This window comes from Trichechus manatus, unplaced genomic scaffold, assembly GCF_000243295.1.
Source record: "Trichechus manatus latirostris isolate Lorelei unplaced genomic scaffold, TriManLat1.0 scaffold00014, whole genome shotgun sequence".
Lineage (NCBI taxonomy): Eukaryota > Metazoa > Chordata > Mammalia > Sirenia > Trichechidae > Trichechus > Trichechus manatus.
This window is the reverse complement of record NW_004443950.1, coordinates 18,255,553-18,275,832: the sequence shown is the minus strand read 5'-3', so window position 1 is coordinate 18,275,832 and position 20,280 is coordinate 18,255,553. Positions and strand designations below refer to the sequence as shown.

At 40.1% G+C, this 20,280-nt stretch overlaps 1 protein-coding gene across 1 annotated transcript in view; it reads left to right on the top strand.

Moving 5' to 3' along the window:
- Nucleotides 1-16,397, top strand: part of PDCD2L (programmed cell death 2 like) — a 28,568-nt gene extending 12,171 nt beyond the window's left edge. Inside the window, exons 6-7 of the mRNA XM_012554210.1 lie at nt 11,001-11,149; nt 16,267-16,397. Coding sequence (XP_012409664.1) covers nt 11,001-11,149; nt 16,267-16,397 — 280 coding nt within the window. The remainder of the gene's footprint in view (nt 1-11,000; nt 11,150-16,266) is intronic.
- The last annotated feature ends 3,883 nt before the right edge of the window (nt 16,398-20,280 follow it).

Below are 20,280 nucleotides of genomic sequence, written 5' to 3'. Positions count from 1 at the left end.
AAGCGTGTTCTTTTTGTTTTCTAATTCCATGTCTTTGCACATTTCATAATACTTTGTCTTCTCAAGCTGCCCTTTGAAATCTGTTCAGCTTTTACTTCATCATTTCTTCCCTTCGCTTTAGCTGCTCTACATTCAAGAGCAAGTTTCAGAGTTTCTTCTGAGATCCATTTTGGTCTTTCTTCCTTGTCTTTTTAATGATCCTTTGCTTTCTTCATGTATTATGTCCTTGATGTCATCCCACAACTCGTCTGGCCTCGGTCATTAGTGTTCAGTGCGTCAAATCTGTTCTTGAGATTGTTTCTAAATCCAGGTGGGGTATACTCAAGGTCATATTTTCATTCTCATGGACTTGTTTTAATTTTCTTCAGCTTCATCTTTCACTTGCATGTGAGCAGTTGATGGTCTGTTCCACAGTCAGGCCTGGCCTTGTTCTGACTGATGATATTGAGCTTCTCCATTGTCTCTTTCCACAGATGTAGTTGATTTGATTTTCTGTATATTCCATCTGACGAGGTCCATGTGTACAGTCGCCATTTATGTTGTTGAAAAAAGGTATTTGCAATGAATAAGACGTTGGTCTTGGAAAATTCTGTTGTGCGATCTCCAGCATCGTTTCTATCACCAAGGCCGTATTTTCCAACTATTGATCCTTCTTTATTTCTAACTTTCCTATTCCAAAAAACCAAACCTGTTGCCATTGAGTTGATTCCAACTCATAGCGACCCAATCACCAGTAATTATCAATGCATCCTGATTGCATGTTTAATCAATTTCAGACTGCAGAAGTTGGTAAAAGTCTTCAATATTTTCGTCTTTGGCATTAGTGCCCCCATTTCGTCTAAGTTTTCAAATTTGTTGGAATACAGTTTTTTATAGTAAATGATCCTCTTTATCTCAGTTGGGTCTGTTGCAGTGTCTCCAGTTTTATTTTTTTTTTCTGGTTATCATATTTTTACGGAAATAACACGTGTGGCTTTACTTTTTTTGCCAACGATACCTTCCCCTGCCTCTACAAGGTATTTTGGTAAGCACGCTATGCTAATTTTTTTTATGGCAACATGTAAAAATAGGTGGCATAGTGCACTTATGAAATAACCTTGTCGGGGAGCATGGTTGGCCAAAAAACTAGAACACGTGTTATTTGTGTAAAAATACAGTATTGTCTCTTCTCATTTTTTTCTTTTGTCAGTCTAGCCAGTGGTTTGTCTATTTTATGGATCCTTTCAAGGAATGAACTTCTGGTTTTGGTGATTCTTTCTATTGTTTTTCGGTTTTCTATTTTGTTTATTTTTGCTCTGAAGTTTATTATTTCCTTTCTTCTGATAGCTTTGTCTTCTTCTGCTCTTTTCTGTTTGTTCAGCTTGTCACTTTAAGTTACTGATTTTGGCTCTTTCTTCTTTTTCAATGTAGTCATTTGTTGCTATGAATTTCCCTCTGAGTACTGCTTTTGCTGTGTCCCAAAGGTTTTTTGATATGTTGTGTTTTCATTTTTGTTTGATTCTAAGTATTTTTTTAATTTCATTTTTGATTTCTTTATGACTCGATAATTTTTCAGTAGTGTGTTATTTAATTTCCATGTAATTGTTATTTTTTCCTTATTCTTCCTGTTGTTGATTTCTAGCTTCATACCATTTTGGTCAGAGAAGATGCTGTGTGTGATTTCAGTCTTTGTAAATTTGTTGAGATTTGTTTTGTGGCCTAGTATATGGCCTTTCTGGAAAATGATCCACATGCACTGGAGAAAAATGTATTGTTCTGATGATGGATGGAGTTGTTGTGTATATGTCCATAAAGTCAGATTGGCTTATGATTTTATTTAAATTCTCAGTGTCCTTACTGATCTTCTTTTTAGATATTCTGTCTAGAATTGAAAGTCATGTATTGAAGTCTCCAACTATTATTGTACAATTATCTTTTTCTCCTTTCATATTAGTCAGTATTTGTTTCTTGAATTTTGGAGCATTGCTCTTGTGCATATATATTTATAAACGTTTTGTGTTCTTGATGAATTGACCCCTTTATTATTAAGTAATATTCTTTTTTATCTCTTGTAATATATTTTGATTTAAGATCTATTTTACCTGATATCAGTATCACCACCCCTGCTCTTGTTTGGTTACTGATTGCATGGAATATGTTTTTCCATCCTTTTATTTTTAGTCTGTTTGTGTCCTTAATGTCTAAGGTATGTTTCTTATAGGCAGGAAAAGGATGGATCATGTTTTTTTTATCCATTCTGTCACTCTCTGTCTTTTGCTTGGGAAGCTTAGACCGTTTACATTTCAGGTTATTACTGAAAATGAAGTATCCACTTTATTTTGCGTTGTGTTTTTTTAGTGTCTTAATATCATTTTTGACTTTTTATTGTCATTTTTCTGTTATTTTCTGTGTTTAGCTGCTTTTTTGTGATAAGCCTTTTTAATTTCTTCTTTTCTTCTGTTTTTTCTAGATGTTTTATTAGTAGTTACAAGAAATATTACATTACACAACTTGCAGTTGCAACATTTATCATACAAACAAGTAACATAGAACATTGACATAGTAAAACTATTTCTCCCTCTCCATTTTCTGTTGGTGAGTCCGTTGACATCATTGTACATCTGTTGACGTCATTGTACATCCTGTATCTTACAGGGAGCCCTGGTGGCGCCGTAAGTAGTGGAGAGCTCAGTTGCTAACCAATAGGTCAGCAGTTCGAATCCACCAGCCGCTCCTTGGAAACCCTGTGGGGCAGTTCTCCTCTGTCCTATAGGGTCACTATGAGTTGAAATCGACTCAATGACAACAGATTTGGTTTGGTTATGTTTTTTGAAGATCTTTGTCTTTTTTTTTAATTTTTATTTTCCATGTGTATATTTGAGTATTTCTTTGATTTTTTTTCCATTTGGAAAACTCCCTTAAGTAATACTTGTGAAGCTGGTCTGGTAGTGGCAAATTCCCAGAGCTTCTGTTTATTTGGGAATATCTTGATTCCCTCACCACCCCCCCCTTTTTTAAAATATTTTATTGTGTTTTAGGTGAAAGTTTACATAGCAGATTAGGTTCCCATTTAACAATTGTTTTTTTACGAATTGTTCTGTGACATTGGTTACAATTTTCACAATGTGTCAGCATTCTCATTGTTTCCATTCTGTTTGTTCTGTTTCCATTGATCTAGCTTCCCTTCCCCTCCTTGCCTTTTCATCTTTGCTTTTGGGTAATTGTTTACTGGTTGGTTTCATATAGTTGACTGTTTAAGGAAGCACCTTACTCAAAGGTGATACTGTTTATTTTATAAGCCGATCTGTTATTTGGCTGAAAGGTGACCTCAGGAGTGGCTTTAGTGCCATGTTCAAAGGGTATCTTAAGGCGGTGATCTCGGGGATTCCTCTAGTCTCTATCAGTCCAATAGGACTCATCTTTTTTCGGAATTTGAATTTTGTTCTCCATTTTTGTCCCTATTGTGTCTATGATCAGAATGGTCAATAGTGGTAGCCGGGCACCATCTAGTTCTTCTGGTACAACTTTAAAAGATGCCGGGTTCATAAGGGCTTTTAGTCCTATGGACTAATTTCTTCTTTCAGCCTTTGGTTTCCATCATTCTCTTTGCTCCTGACGACTAGAGACCAGTAGTTGTATCTGAGATGGCTGCTCGCAAGCTTTTAAGACCCCAGATGCTACTTACCAGACTCAGTTGTAGAACATTATCTTTATGAACTGTTATGCCAGTTGACTAAGTTGTCCCATGAGAGTATGGTCCTAAGCCTTTTAACCCAGTAAACCCATCCCATGAGTTGTTTAGATTATGTGTATGAAGTCTTTATAACTGTACCTCCAAATGCTTCATTATATGTATAGATATATATGCAGCATACAAAAACATGTATATGCATATGCCTACAGATACATCTATACATGTACGTGCATGTACTCACATTTGCCTTCCCATACACATATATCCACACATATCTACCTATGTAACTACGCACATATTTTTTGGTTATTATTATTGTTGCGAGGTTGTATATGTTATAGCATTTACCAGAGTTGTCCCTTTTTCTTGTGTACTTCTTCCTTAGTGTCTTTATTTACCTTGGTCAAATTGTGCAGACTTCACCCATATTGGGTATTGCCTTTCCCATCATGAAAAATACAAGTGTCTCCTATCTAGAGAGTGATACCCTCTCCCTCCCTCTCCCATCCCTGGTAACCATCAAAGAAGGTTGCTTTCTGTGTGTCTCTCTGTTCTTGACTGTATAATTTTGGGACAATACAATATTTGTTCTTTTGTGATTGATTTATTTCACTCAACATAATGTCCTCCAGATTCATCTATGTTATAAGATGCTTTGTGGTCCCCCTTATTTTTGAATGATGACTTGGCTGGTTAAAGAATTCTTGGTTAATATTTTACATATGTCACTCCATTGTTTTCTGTCCTCCGGGGTTTCTGTGGAGAAATCTGCACTAATTCTTATGGTGGACCTTGATATATTATATTGTTCTTTTCTCTTGCTGCTTTCAGCATTCTTTCATTGTCTTTGGTTTTCAGGAATTTTATTGCTATGTGTCATGGAGTGGACCTCTTTGTACTACTTCTGTTCGGACTTCATGTAGCTTCCTGTATTTGCAGGCTTGGTTCCTTATTCGAGTCTTGGAAATTCTGTGTGATTATCTCTTGGAAAAGTTTTTCTTTGCCTTTATTATTATCATGATGCTCTTGAAATCCAAAAATTCTAAGGTTAGATTTCTTAATTGAATCCCACATTTCCATTTGGATTTGTTTACATTTCTTTGTTCTTTTCTCTTGTTTCTCTTGAGACTTAATAAGTTCAGTTACTCTGTCTTCTAGTTCACTTGTTCTCTCCTGTTTTCTCAACTCTTTTGTCAAATATTTCTCTTGCATTTTCTAATTCATTTATTTCATTTTTCAGTTCCAGTCTTTCTCTGTTTTTTTTTTTTTTTTTAATGTTTTCAATCTCCTCATTGAGTTTCCCATTTTCTATTCCATTGTGTTTCCTGGTCTCTGTTAGTTTGTTTTCTGTGAATTATTTTCTTTCTTTAAAACTATTTGATACTATTGTCTGAAAGTGTTCCAATTTGTCCATTATCCTGGTCTCCATTGGAGAAATTTCTGCTTTCTCATGTTTTTCTTTTAACTGAGCCCATCTTCTCTTGTGATCCTGTATGTTTTATTATTTTTTGTTGAATGTGGAGCATTTTAATATCTTGTGCTAATCTGGGATTCAGTTGTCTGTGTTTCAAGGAATTGTTTTTCTTAGGTCTACCTCCACTATCTTCTAAGTTCCACTAGAGGGCACTTTGGCCCTTTGGTTCTTTCATTGCTGAGTTAGCAGTTCCGAGGATTTATCTTTGTTACTATCGGGTTCTGGCTTATTTTCATAGGTTTTATGTGTTTTGAAATATTGTAAGTCTATGGGTGCTTACTCTGGCTGGTTTTCCCGAAGGTGGCTGACTATACTGGTGTGTGAGGGTCTCTGTATCTTCTGTCCATTTTGCTGTAGCGTTTTCCAGATGCGTGCACTCCTGGGGCTGGATTCCTTCACCCCTTTGTAGGATTAAGGCATGACTTTCCGTCCTTGACTAATTGCACATGCGTGGGACTCTTCAGCTGGCCATGGGTGGAAGTGGTGGTACTCAGCTTTCCTAATGCGAGAGTGGGAATGCTTTTTGTCCTTCCCTCACTGGTGACCCTGAGCAGGCTCTCCCACGGTGCCTAGTTGTGGGCAGGAAGCCACTTGTTTCCCCTTGTTGCCTGTTTGATGTATTTTTCTCGCCCTGGCTGATGGATGGGTTCTGCGGCTTCTTCCATGACTCTGGGTCCTTGTGATGGCTAGCCTCAGGTCTTGGCAAGATTTAGTAGCATTGACTCCCAGTGCCTTGGCTTACTTGTGCTCTTTCTGAATTGTGTTGCTTGTGAATTCCCATAGCCAATATCTGTCACCTTAATTGGTCTATACTTGCCTCAGTTTAGCTCCCATCCTGTGTTCTTTGTTCAGGGTCTTGCCTGTTCCCATTCCAAAACAGCTGCAGTGAGCAAAGTCCTCTGGCTGGCAGTGGCCAGAAACTCCCAGCTTCTGTACCGACCCCAATCTCCTCTCCCCTGTTTTGGGACTCACCTCGGCTCTCTAACACTTTAACTGCCATCTGGAGCTCTGAGATCTCAGTCTGTGCCTGTTTTATTCATTGCTCAGTGGGTTAGTTGCAGGGGATAAATAGGAGTGACTGTTTACCATGTTGTCCCACCTCCATCCCTAGCATGATGAATCTAAACGGTAAAAGTTAACCAAAAAAAAATTAAAAACAAAATTTAATCCCTTTCATCAGCATTGAAATAAGGAAAGGGACTGTGATAGTTAAGATTGTGTGTCAACTTGGCTGGGCGATGATTCTCAGTGTTTATATATGATCACTCCCATGATGAAATTTGCTGTGAGTAGCCAATCAGTTGAAAGGGAGTTTCCTTGGGGATGTGGCCTGCATCCACATATAAGCAGATGTTCTGGGTTTTTGCTTGCTCTGGATCCTGTGGCTGCTTCTTGTTCACCTGACCACTGGTTCTTGGGACTTCCGCTATCAGCTTATCTGCCGATCTTGGGATTCGTCGACCTTCACAGCCTGTGAGCAGGAGCCCTGCTCTCTGACCTGCTGATCTTGGGTTCCCCAGCCCCTGTGGCTACATGAATCAAGAGAAGCCTCTGTCCTGATCCACGGACTTGGGACGTTCCAGCTTCTACAATCGCATGAGCTATTTCCTTGCTATAAATCTCTTTATATATATTTACACACTTTACTGGTTTTGCTTCTCTAGAGTACCCAGCCTAAGACAGGACTTAATAGCGTAAAATTCAAAGTGGCAGCCCAGGACATAGTATCAGTAAATATCTAATACAGTTCTCAGTTACTCATATGTAATTACTCTTCACAGAGAAAAGAATCTAGTGTGATTTAGTATGTGTTCTAATCCTGTAGCCCTCTTCTTTTACCTCCCCAAGGTGTATTCATTAGTCCACAAAATCTTGAGAATTTTTATTAACAACTGAATCTGTAAAGAGGCAAGCAGGAGAAGAATCGGCATCTTATGATTTGGGGTATAGTGGAACAAGCTCTTGGGCAGAGAACATAGGTGTGATGGGGTGGTGATGTAGAAATCAGGGATTGCCTCTTAGAAGCAAAAATTGCTTGTTTATGAATTGGAATTAGATTAATGATAGTGTCTTAGCCTGGGTTGACTAGAGGAGGAAAACCAGCATGGCATGTACAGGGGTAGGTCAAAAATTATTGCTACTGTGGTTCCAGTTCATACATGCATGGGTTTATTCTGAACAAAACGTGCCTAAACATGTTGCTGAGATCAGTAGATGGCTGCAGACAAGTTCTCTCCGTAATACACTTGGCTTAGTCTCATTAGGGTGCCTTCAGAAAAAGAAAAGGATACTTTTTTATGCCATGGGAAAAAGTGATTTTGAGGTCAGGGCTAATATAAAATTTCTAATAAAGCTTCAAGTGGACATCTTCCCAAATCATTGAAGCTTTGCAGCAATGTTATAGGAATGCTGCCCCACATAAAGCAACAGTTTTTAGATGGATCAGGCGTTTTATGGAAGGTTGGGAAGACCTCAAAGATGAACCAAGAGAGAAGGCCACTTGGAAGATTATGGCGACTGTAATCTTGAGAGGTTTTCTCAAAGGACACAGGACGATCACGGGGGCTTATTATGAAGAAGTTTCAAGAAAATTGAAGACTGTATTGGTGAGAAAAAGGCCAGGAAAGTTGCACCAAGGAATTTTTTTCTATCACAACAATGCACCTGCTTATTCTTTGAGGGTTAGCAAAGGCTGTCCTACAAAAATTTCATTGGGAAACCTTACCCTATCTACCCTACAGCCCTGATCTTGCCCCTTCAGATTTCTTTTTGTTCCTAAAAGTCAACATGTAAAAGCAACATGATTTTAGTCCCTTGAGGATGCCAAAACTGCCATTTTGACGTGGGTAAATCAAAGAGCACAGAATTCTTTGGGGAAGAGTTAGAGAGATGGAAACACCGCCTTCAGAAGCATATAGACCTAGATGGAGGATATGTAGAGAAACAGTAGCTTCACATTTTGATATGTTTGTTTAATAAAGGTTTCTATGATTTTGTAGCAATACTTTTTGACTTACTTTTGTTTGTGTGTGTGTGTGTGTGGTGTATGTATGTGTATGGGGGTCTGTAAACTGGCTCAAGTCTGAGAATTAATTGAGGGGCCGCAACTCTATTCTGGCAATTCAATTCTTCAGATTGTACAGATCAAGTAAATATTTAGTAGATTTCCCATCTGTTTCACTCCTAGGGACACCATGAGTAAGTAGCCAACGTCATAAGACCATATGAGTCAGAGTATTCTGATTACTGCTTTGACTCTGCTGTCCCATATGGTAACCATACCCCCCTTGTCTTTGTCAGTGAAATGCCCCTTCTTGGTCCCTACCACCACAAGGTCCAGTCAACCCTATTGTAGTTAGATGTCTTAATTTAGGGCAGTTTCCACTGTCAAATCCAACTTACGTAAAATAGCAATCACAGCAGTCTTCAAGGGTGCTGGATCTCCTGTCACAAATTTGTTCTTCTCTGCTGTGGTAAAAGGTGTGTCCTCTGGGCACTCCATTTGTGGGTCTGTGGGTCTATCCTGATAAATTCACTCTAGCATGCCAATTTCCCTAAGCCTTTAGATACCTTCTTCTATAATATACCAAAGCAGCTCTGGTACTTCAGCTTGGTTTAATGTAGGCCACAATGTAATCCATGCTTCAGTGAACCAACCAAGTAAACTATCAGATCCTTTCCTAACCTCTTAAACTGAAACATTGAATGAAAAATCTGTGCTTAGTGGGCCCTTATCAGTAAACTCAGACTGATCCAACTTTATGTTCCTTGCACCATTATCCCACACCCTTAATAGCCATTCCCACACATATTCCCCAGGTTTATGTTTGTATATATTAGAAAAATCAAGCAGTTCTTTTGGAGTGTAGCATACCTCCTACTGGTTCATCCTTTGTACTTTACCTTTTGAGGCTTGCTGTGACTTAAGTCTAGTTATGGGTCTAGAAGCAAACATGGGTGTTGGTGGTGTATCCTGGGAACATTCAGCAATGTCTTGTAAGGTATCTGCCTCAGGCAGTGTCCCAGGTGATATCTCAGACAAGGACTCTTCAGGTATAACAGGGTTAATCTCGTGACATGGGGTAAGAGGAGTGATTCAGTGGAATGTAGGGGATCAGTGTTCCCAGCTTCTTGATTATCTGCCCATATGTCCCCATCCCAAGTTTTAGGATCCCATTTCTTCCCAGTCAATGCCCTCACTTTAACTTCAGACACCATTTGAGGTTGGGAATTTAATTGGCATTGTAATTCAGCCACTCTTAAGACTCTGGGTTTGTTTTTCAGTGGTATCAGCTCTGTTACTGCAAGAAGTGAGGCTTTCCTTCAGGGCACAAGTGGCAACTTTGAGGTCATTTATGCAGTGCTTGAGCTGTGACCCTGAACCCTAAGCTCATATCTTTCTTTCATCACTTGGTCTACTGAAAGTAGGGCCAACCACCATCTTCCCTATACTTCTTATGCTGACAAAACTGTAGAAAAGTGTCAAACGTGATCAACTGGAGCCTCACTTCTCACCAGTATTTGATCTATTGGTGATATTTTGCATATTGATATTGCCACCTCATGGATTAGCAGCACCCTCTTTACTACTGGAGGCAGAGTCATCAGCACCTTTAAGACTAGTCAGACATGAGAGCCAATTTAGAAAACTCATCTGTATGATTTTGTTTCTCTAGAACCAGTCTTGATACCAAGTGTCTTAGGCTGGGTTTTCTAGAGAAGCAAAACCAGTGAAGTATGTATATATATATATATATACAGAGAGAGAGATTTATCACAAGAAAATGGCTCATGCGGTTGTAGGGGCTGGCAAGTCCCAAGTCTGTGGGTCAGGCTGGAGGCTTTGCCTGATTCGTATAGCTGTAGGGTCTGATGAACCCAAGACCAGCAGGTAAGACAGCAGGCCACTGGTCACAGGCTGAGGAGGCTAACGAACCCCAAGATTGGCAGGCAGTCTGGCAGGCTGCTGGCTCAAGTCCCAAGAACTGGAGGTCAGATGATGACAAGCCAGATACAGGATCTAGAGCAAGCGAGCAAGCTTTGCCAAAATGTCTATGTAAATATTGGATACAGACCACATCCCTGAGGAAACTCCCCTTAAAACTGATTGGCTGATCATATCAGATCACATCGTGGAGGAGGACTACACTATTACATAACTGCCAAGTTACATCATTACATAACTGCCAAATCACTGAGAATCGTGGCCTAGCCAGGTGGACACATAACCTTAATCATCACATCTCCCTCCTTGACCTTTTACCTAAACCTCTTTGTGTTATCTTTTTAGCATTTGTGTTAGTGATTATATTGTGCATCTTTGACTCATTATTGCCTACCTTCAACTAATATTTTAATATTTTATGTACTAAGAACTACAGAACAGAATAATTCCATTTACTCTCCCCCTGTCCTTTGTGGGGTTTTTTTTCCCCCATGTATTTCACTGCTATGTGTGCTATAACCTCCACATGTTATTATTTTTGCTTGAAATAGTCAATAGTTTTTAAAGAACCATGCTCCTTCTGGAAGGCCGATGGTGTGGTGGTTTGGGTCAGTTTAATCTGTGGTTGAGCTGAGTCTGGGTTTTGTTGCAGTTTTGATTACATTCAGTTCATCATTGCCTTTAGAGTCCCTTCACTGAGACTTTGAATCAAGCATCAACAAGACCTTGAATATCTTGCTATGTTTTATAGCCTTGCTGCTAGTGTTTTGTCCCTTACAAAACTTTCTTTGCTCCCATTTTGTTCCTGGCACTCTGCATGAAATAAAGTTGGCAAAGCCTGGCCTTAGATGGTAGAATGTCGCCAATTTACGACTCTGATTTAGGAACTCTTTGTTTCCTTGCCCTAGGTATTCCTGGGATGGAGAGCCACTCTTCCTGTCCTGCCTTGCACCAGAAGTCATCGAGCTCCCAGCCTGTAGTCACTGTGGAGGCCGACGGATATTTGAGTTTCAACTTATGCCAGCACTGGTCAGCATGCTCAGAAGTGCTGACTTAGGTAATAAGCCCTTTGTTAATTTGAGTTTGTCGATTCTCGCGTTATTTTGGAATTATTTTAAAATGTAAGACTACATTTTTATATGTTACTTATAAAATATCGCAAGCATAAAAAGTTTTGGAAATTAAAATTATTTTTAGAAAACTTATAATCCCACCAATCTAACAAAAACACTGCCACCACTTTGACTGATTTAAGGACAAGCTATTTATTATCGATAACATTTTTTTCATGACATTATTATGTCATCAAAATTCAGTAGTTTTTTAAAAGTAACTTTTAAAATGATTGATTTTTGTATTTATCACTATTATATTGCCTTTATTTAAAAAAATTTTTTAAGAAAAACTAGGTGTTTTTAGAATAAGCAATGCATGCTTGTGATGCAGGATTCAAACAGTACAGAAATGCATAGAGTAAGATTAAAGCAGTAAAACAGCAGTTGCTGTTGAGTCGATTCCGACTCATGACGACCCCATGTGTGTCAGGGTGGAACTGTGCTGCATAGTGTTTTCAATAATAGATTGCGAGGCCTTTCTTCCGAGGCACCTGTGGGTCGACTTGATCTACCAGTGTTTCCATTAGCTGCTGAGAGGGTTAGCTGCACCCCAGGGAACTCAGTCCGGTAAGAACTGAAGGCTTCACTAATGTCAGTTACTAGAGGGAACTGTGCCTTTTTTTTTTTTTTTTTTTTTAATATAGTGGATATATTTTCTGTACTTTCCTCTAAACATATTTTATGCATACACACATACGTATGTATTTAAAATAATTGTTTTAAACAAAACTATGCATGCCATTATTTTACCACTTTTTTTTCTCATATAATTGGAGAAATTTTTCCATGTTAATATATAAAGATCTTTTGCAAACAACTTTACTGAGGTATAACTGACATGTAACAGACTGCACATATTTAAAGTGTACAATCTGGTAAGTATTGCCATAGGTGTACACTCATGAAACCATCACCACAGTGAAGACAGTGAGCATACCTATTACCCCAGAAGTGTCCTCAAGCCCCTCTGTAAGTGTCCTGTGACCCCTCTACCCTGTAACCATTGATCTACTTTCTGTCAGAGATCAGTTTGCATTTTCTGGAATTTTTATAAATGAAATCATACAGCGTGTACTCTTTTTTGGTCTGCCTTTTTTTACTTGGCATTATTATTTTGGGATACATCCATGTTGTGTATATTAATAGTTGCTCTTTATTACTGTGTAATATTTCATCGTACATATATATGAGAATTTGTTTATCTAGTCACCTTTTGGGAACTCTGGTGGTGCAGTGGTTAAGAGCACAGCTGCTAACCAAAAAGTCAGAAGTTTGAATCCACCAGCCGCTCCTTGGAAACCCTACAGAGCAGTTCTCCTCTTTCCTGTAGGGTTGCTATGAGTCGGAATTGACTCGACAGCAACGGGTTTTAGTCACCTTTTAATGGTCATCTGTGTTGTTTCCAGTCAGGGCTATTAACAAATAAAGCTGCTGTGAACATTCATGTATAAGTCTTTATGTGGACATAGGCTTTCATTTCTCTTGGATAAATGGCTAGGAGTGGAATTTTTGGATCACGATGTATTATTTTTTGATACGCTGTTGGATTCTACTGGCTAGAATTTTGTTGGGAATTTTTTCATCTATATTCATGAGGGATATTGGTCTGTAGTTTGTGTGTGTGTGTGTGTGTGTGTGTGTGGTGTCTTTGCCTGGCTTTGGTATCAGGGTTATGCTGGCTTCACAGAATGAACTCATGAATATTTCTTCCTTTCCTATGCTCTAAAATAGTTTGAGTAATGTTGGTGTGAGCTCTTCTCTGAAAGTTTGGCAGAATTCTCCAGTGAAGCTGTCAGGGCCAGGGCTTTTTTTGTTGGGATTTTTTTTATTAAACCTTTTCAATCTCTTCTTTTGTTATGGGTCTGTTTAGTTTTTCTACCTCAGTTTGTGTTAGTTTAGGTATATAGTGTGTTTCTAGAACTTCTTCCATTTCCTCTAGGTTTTCAAATTTGTTAGAGTACAATTTTCATCGTTTTCTGTTATGATCCTTTTTATTTCAGTTGATTCTGTTGTGATATCACCCGTCTCATTTCTTATTTGGGTTATTTGCTTCCTCTCCTGTTTTCCTTTTGTCAGTTTGGCCAGTGGTTTGTCGATTTTGTTGATTGGTTGGATCATATGGTAGGTCTGTGTTTAACTTTTGTTTTGTGACTTGTCTATTACGGCAACTCAAGTTATCCTCATGTTTGGTTACCTTTTTCTTCTCAAGTTGACATTAACATCTTTCTCTTTTACTCTACGTTCATTGAGATTATCTCAAACCTTTCCTTTCTGCTTATGATTGGATTTCCATCTGTCTCTTCTGTGCTTGTGGTTTCTGATTTGTTTTTCTCAACATTTTATTGTGTTTTTGGTGAAGGTTTACACAGCAGTTTAGGTTCCCATTCCACAATTTCTACACAAGTTGTCCAGTGACATTGGTTACATTCTTCAAAATGCGTGAACGTTCTCCTTATTTCCATTCTGGTTGTTCCATTTCCCATTCATCTAGTTTCCTTGCCCCCTTATAGTCTCAACGTTGTTTTAAAGTCAGTGTTGACCATTTGGTCTCATATAGGTGATTTTTTAAAGGAGCACAGTACTTACGGGTAACATGCATTATTTTTTGAGCCAATTTGTCATTTATCTACAAGGTGACCTCAGGAGTTAGTCTAAGTTCAAGGTTTGAAGATTATCTCATGGCAGTAGTCTTGGGGAGTCCTCCAGTCTCAACCAGTCTGGTGGGTCTGGCCTTTTTTGTTTGTTTTTTGTGCTTAGGAATTTGAGGTTTTGTGCCACATTTTTTCTCTCATTTTATCAGGATCTATCTTTTGTAGCTCTGATTAGAATGGTCGATAATGGTAGCCAGGCACCATCTAGTTCTTCTGATCTCAGGGTGGATAATGCTGTGGTTCATGTAAACTATTTGTCCTGTAGAATAGTTTCTTCTTTGAGTCTTTGGTTTCTTTTTTTCTCTTTGCTCCAGACAAGTAGAGACCAATAATTGTATCTTTAAGTCTCAAGACACTACTCACCGAACTAGGATGTAGAACATAACTTTGTGAACTATATTACGCCATTTGACCGAGACGACCCAGGAGACTGTGGTCCTAATTCTTCAAACCCAGAAATCCAATCCTGAGAGGTGTTTGGTTATGTCTAAGAAGTATCCATAACTGTGCCTTCTATGTGCTTTATTATATATATGAATATATGTGTATATAGTCACATAGATGCATACACATATACATATACATACACCTCTATATACAGACGTATATACTGTTGGCGCAGTGGTTAAAGTGTTCGACTGCTAACCAAAAGGTTGGTGGTTCGAATCCCCCAGCTGCTGTTTGGAAACCCTACAGCGCAGTTCTTTTCTGCCCTATAGGGTCACTATAAGTCGGAATCGACTCGACGGCAACGGGGTTTTTTTTTGTGCCTATGTACATACATATATACCCGCACATATACTTTTTGGTTGTTTTTGCTGTTGTTTCACAGTTGTAGATGCCATAGCAGTTACCAAGAGGTCCTTTTTCCTTGTGTACTTTTTAGTGACATCATTTACCTTCATCAAGCTGTGTACACTTCACTTTCCTTTGGTGTTACCTTTCCCATCACCAAAAATAACAAGTGTTTACTATCTAGAGAGTGAATCCCCTCCCCCCCATCCCTGGTAACCACTAATGAACGTTAGTTTCTTATATTTACTTGTTCATGTCATTTCATAAAAATGAGAACATACAATATTTGTGTTTTTGTTTTTTGTGGTTGACTTATTTTGCTCAACATAAAACGTCCTCCAAATTCATCCAAGTTCCAAGATGTTTTGGGAACTCATTTTCCTTATCACTGAGTAGCATTCCATGGTATGTATGTACCACATTTTACTTATCCATTCATCCTTCAATAGGTACTTAGGTTATTTCCATCTTTTTGCTATTGTGAATAGTGCTGTGATGAACATAGGCGTGCATATATCTGTTTGTGTCACTTCTATTAGATCCCTAGGGTGTATGTGGGTTCTGAGTTCTTTATTAGATGTGTAATAGGGCTGTTTGGCCTCCATGTTTCCTCTCTCCCCTACCCCCTTTTCCTCCCCCCAGCTATGGCAGGTCTCAGGGTTCAGGCCTCCTGTGCAGTACTCAGCTATTTCGTATTTTATTCCATCTGATCCCTCCCACCACCTTCTGTCCTATCCTGGTGGTTACTAGTTCTGAGACTCCAGCCTTCCTGTGCCCTCCACAGACTACCTGTTGTACATTTCTGGTTAGAAATTAGTCTCAAATCCAGCAGGTTATTTCTCCCAAACCAGCTCTCTTTATCCCATTACCCAAACCTACATTTTCTTCGCTTCTTTGCTTCCCCAGACCAGTTGCTCGGCTCATCCAGTTTGTTCCTGCTTCCTGTATTCTGATATCAGCAGGAGTTCTTGTTTTCTTGGTGTCATTCTTTATAGCTCCCTTCATCGATAGATTTCTATAAACTCTTAGGATTCATTGTATATTTTTTGCCTGAATCCTTGCTTTGAGGTAGTGGGTTCTGTTTGGTGACATATTTTATTATCAGAGTGTATTTCCCTGCTACTTTTAATTAAATCTGCCTTTTGCCGTCAGTGTTCACTTATTGTAGGAGAGATTGTGACTGTATTATGACTGAAAGCTAGTAAGCTCGGCCTTTGCTTTACCTAATTATTTTTGCAGCTTGTAAGGTGGAATCATTCTGTAGGAACATGTTTTCCTGATGTTACGCCATCTTTCTCTCCTACTTCTGTTATCTTTTATTTATTCAACCTCTTTGTTTCATAATGATCACTTAAGATATGCCAGTCTCTTTTCTAAACATTACACATGCATTAGCTTATTTATCCCCCCTCACAACAATCTTATGATCATGATAAATAATATCATTATCACAGAAAGGTAAAGTAACTTGCTTAATGTGGTAGAACTGGTATTTGAGTGTAGGCAGTCTTGGCTCCAGACTCTGCTTTATCCACTAAACAAACTTTCAAATGTTGAGTGTATCTCATAACACTTTCTCTTTGCTGGAATCCTTAATGTGTTGTATTTTTCAGGTCTTTCTGTGGAATTTGGAACAATTCTAATTTACACATGTGAGAAAAGTTGCTGGCCTCAAAATCATCATACTCCCGTGGAAGAATTTTGTATTGTACAAGAAGACCCAGATGAATTATTCTTTAAGTAGAGCATTTCCTTTTATTTATGTAAATTAAAATAAATGTTAATGACCAAATTTGGTATTTTTACCTCTTTTTAACTCACAAGTTATTAACTCTTAATTTTAAGTGTTGCCCTTCTCGCCTGTTGGCACCTATGCTAGCATTGGAGCTGGGACTTAGAACCTACTGACTGTGGGCTGGTCTACTCTTCCAGGTCAGCAGCCGGTCTCCACAGGGGCAGCTTGGAAAGTGGCCCCTCTCCAGCCCAGAGGGCAGCTGTTCTTTCACAGGCAGCCCAGTGGACATTGTAGGAGGAAGGCAGAGCAGCTGGAGAGCAGCTTCTTATTACCCCTGCTGCCTCTGCATCGGGGATTCGAACCGGTTCTTCCGGGTTCAGTCATAGCCAAGGAAGCAAAACCAGAACAGACCCAGATTTTTAAAATTTGGGTGAACCAGAATGGGAAGAATGATGGGTCGAAGTCCTGCTGGAAATAATCTCCCTCTTAGAAAACAGAAGTAGCTTATCTGTTGCACGGTAACCAGATCTCTTGCCTGTCAGATTTTGCACAGTCTGAGACAGCGGTGCCCTGCTCAAAGACGACGGCCAATTGCGCTGCTTTGAACATGTCACTGTCTGCAGTCCTGCCAGTGTAATTCCATCTCCCACATCAGGCTCCTGAAAGGGCTCACTACACCCCTTCCGTGTCTCCCATTCCAAGGCTTCGACTTGTAATTTTTCCCCATTCCAGATCACTCAAATTTTAAAAATTCGAGTCTGTTCCAGTTTCACTTCATTGGCCATGACTGAACTGGGAAGAACCAATTCCAAGCCCAGCTCTGCACTCTATTGCCTTCTCTGGATGTTGACAGATCAAGCCACTCAATCTGCTCCCGTTGTTTGAGGCACAAGCCCTGTGACATTGCCTGTTTAGGCCCACCATATGTTCACTTATTCTGGGCTCCCCTGCCCTCATCCACTCCCACCTTCTTTGCCTGTAACATCACAGAAGGGGGCCCTTATTCTCTGGTGGACATTTTCCTCCATCCAGTTGTCCACTCTTCCAGTCTTCCCTTTCCCATTCAATGTTTATGTTTTCACCCCCTTCCTTTACGCTGCTCCTTGACAGCACTCTGTAAACACTCCCACCAGCCATGTACAGACCTGCTTTTGTCTGCGTAGATGAGGAAACTTTTCTGTATTACCATAAACAATTTGTATGCCTACTCTACTAAATACCATCTTGGGCCCAGATGATCATGGGTTAAGGGTTTCCTTCTGGGCAGTGTGTGATGGTAAGAACCCCACCCGAGGGAAAGTAGCTGCATGTGTCTGTAGAAACTGAAAGCTGAAGGTGCTGGTTAGTGAGGCTTCAGGTGTGTTGAGGTTTGCAGAGCCAAAGCTGAGCATAGCACTGCAGAGAGGTTTTGATTCCTCCTTCCTCTGCCATGCCAGGGAAGTGATGACCACCTCCCTGTAGCACATCTGCTGTGGGCAGAGACTGCCAGACCACCGCTCCATCTGTAGCAAAAAACAGAGCACTCTTTGAATTGAAATGGCCGGGGAGTGCCCTCTTTCCATGAGAGGATGGGGAAGACTTACTGCATCAGTGTATTTTTAGTGGTCCGAAGTTCACGCAGACATTTTCAGATGTCAGCTAGGTGCTCTGTTTCTGACTTTTAGATGGAGAATGACTGCTTGTGCTTCTGAGCAAACACATTCATGGATCTAGTTATACCCACTCTGTACCAGGTCTTACCTATGTAAACAATACAGCTTAGCAGAGGCGTTCCCATCATCTAGTAGAGATATGTTCATGACATTGTGAGAAAACAAAATATAAGAAAATAAGTCTGTTATTAACCCATTTAAAAATAAAACTATATTGTTATGTAAAAGACCTAGTTCTAGAATGGTACCTACCCAGCAAAAGCCCAAAACCCATTGCCATCGAGTTGATTCCAACTCATAGCAACCCTATAGAACTGCCCCATAGGGTTTCCAAGGAGCGGCTGGTGGATTCAAACTGTCAGCCTTTTGGTTAGCAGCTGAGTGCATAACCACTGCGCCACCAGGGCTCCGCAAAAGCCCATAGCAGTAGTATTTGGTATGTGGTATAGGTGGGACTTTTAGCTTTTACTTCCTGTGCTTCTGTCATATTTGAATTTGTTAAGGTGGACAAACATTTTATACTTTATACATCCCTCCCACCAAAAAAAAGGGAAAGAACAAAACAAAAAAGCAAAGGGCCTCAGGGTTAGGCACCAAGCCCAGGCCCAGGGAAAGGGAGGGAAGGCAGGTGAGAAGCCAGTGAGGGTGGCTTTGTTCACCCAGTGTGTCGGGGAAGTAGGGAGGTCAGTTGTCAGGTTTAGCTGGCGGGGGGTGCTCTGAGAGCCAGACCAGTAGTGGGCAAGGAACATCAGCAGCCCACCAGGGAGGGTGTCACCCCCATGGCTGGGCCATCTGACCTTTGTTCTGGCCCTTCTTGCATCCCATGCATCAGGTCAGGAGCCTGAGTGGCTCTCACAGAGCAGCCTGGTGGATGGGTAGTCAACGAAGCAGTGGATGAGACTGCAGGTGTCAAGAGAGCATTTTTCTCTCGATTTTCAATCTTTTCCTTTTTTATTCCAATAATTCTTTTTCTGATTTTAAAAATAACTTTTTTTGAGGAGCATGAGCATCTGGAAAATAATAGAAAAGTTTAAAAGAAGAAATAAGAATTATCCACATTCTACCACACACATACACAAAACAACTGTTAGGTGCCGTCGAGTCGGTTGCGGCTCATACCGACCTTACGTACAACAGAACGAAACACTGCCCAGTCCCGTGCTGTCCCGATGATTGTTGTTATGCTTGAGCCCACTGTTGCAGCCATGGTATGAATCCATCTCATGGAGGGTTTTCCTCTCCTTTGTTAACCCTCCACTTCACTAAGCATGATGTCCTTCTCTAGGGACTGGTCCCTCCTGTTAACACGTCCAAAGTATGAAGTCTCGTCATCCTCGATTCTAAGAAGCATTCTGGCTGTACTTCTTCCAAGCCAGATTTGTTTGTTCTTTTGGCAGTTCATGGTATATTCAACATTTCTTCGTCAACACCGTAACTCAAAGGCGTCAATTCTTCAGTCTTATTCATTGTCCAGCTTTCACGTGCATTTGAGGTGATTGAAAACACCATGGCTTGGGTCAGGCACACCTTTCTCCTTAAAGTGACATCGGTACTTTTTAACACTTTAAAGAGGTCTTTTGTAGCAGATTTGCCCAATGCGATGTGTCTTTTTTTTTTTTTTCCAACCCCATGACATGTCAACACTCTCCCATCTCAACCTTGGGTTCCGTTACCAGCTTTCCTGTCCCCACCTGCCTTCTCGTCCTTGCCCGTGGGCTGGTGTGCCCCTTTATTTAGTCTCATTTTCTTTTATGAGCCTGTCTAATCCTTGGCTGAAGGGTGAACCTTAGGAGTGACTTCATTACTGAGCTAAAAAGGTGTCTGGGGGCCAAACTCTCGGATTTCTCCAGTATCCATCAGGCCAGTAAGTCTGGTCTTTTTTTATGAGTTAGAATTTTGTTCTACATTTTTCTCCAGCCCTCTCCAGGACCCTCTATTGTGATCCTTGTCAGAGCAGTTGATGGTGGTAGCCGGGCACCATCTAGCTGTACTAGACTCAGTCTGGTGAAGGCCACGATAGTTGTGGTCCATTAGTCCTTTGGATTAATCTTCCCCTTGCGTCTTTGGTTTTCTTCATTCTCCCTTGCTCCTGATGGGGTGAGACCAGTGAAGTATCTTAGATGGCTGCTCACAGGCTTTTAAGACTCCAGATGCTACTCACCAAGGTAGAATGTAGAACATTTTCTTTATAAACTATGTTATGCCAGTTGAGCTAGATGTTCCCCAAGACCATGGTCCCC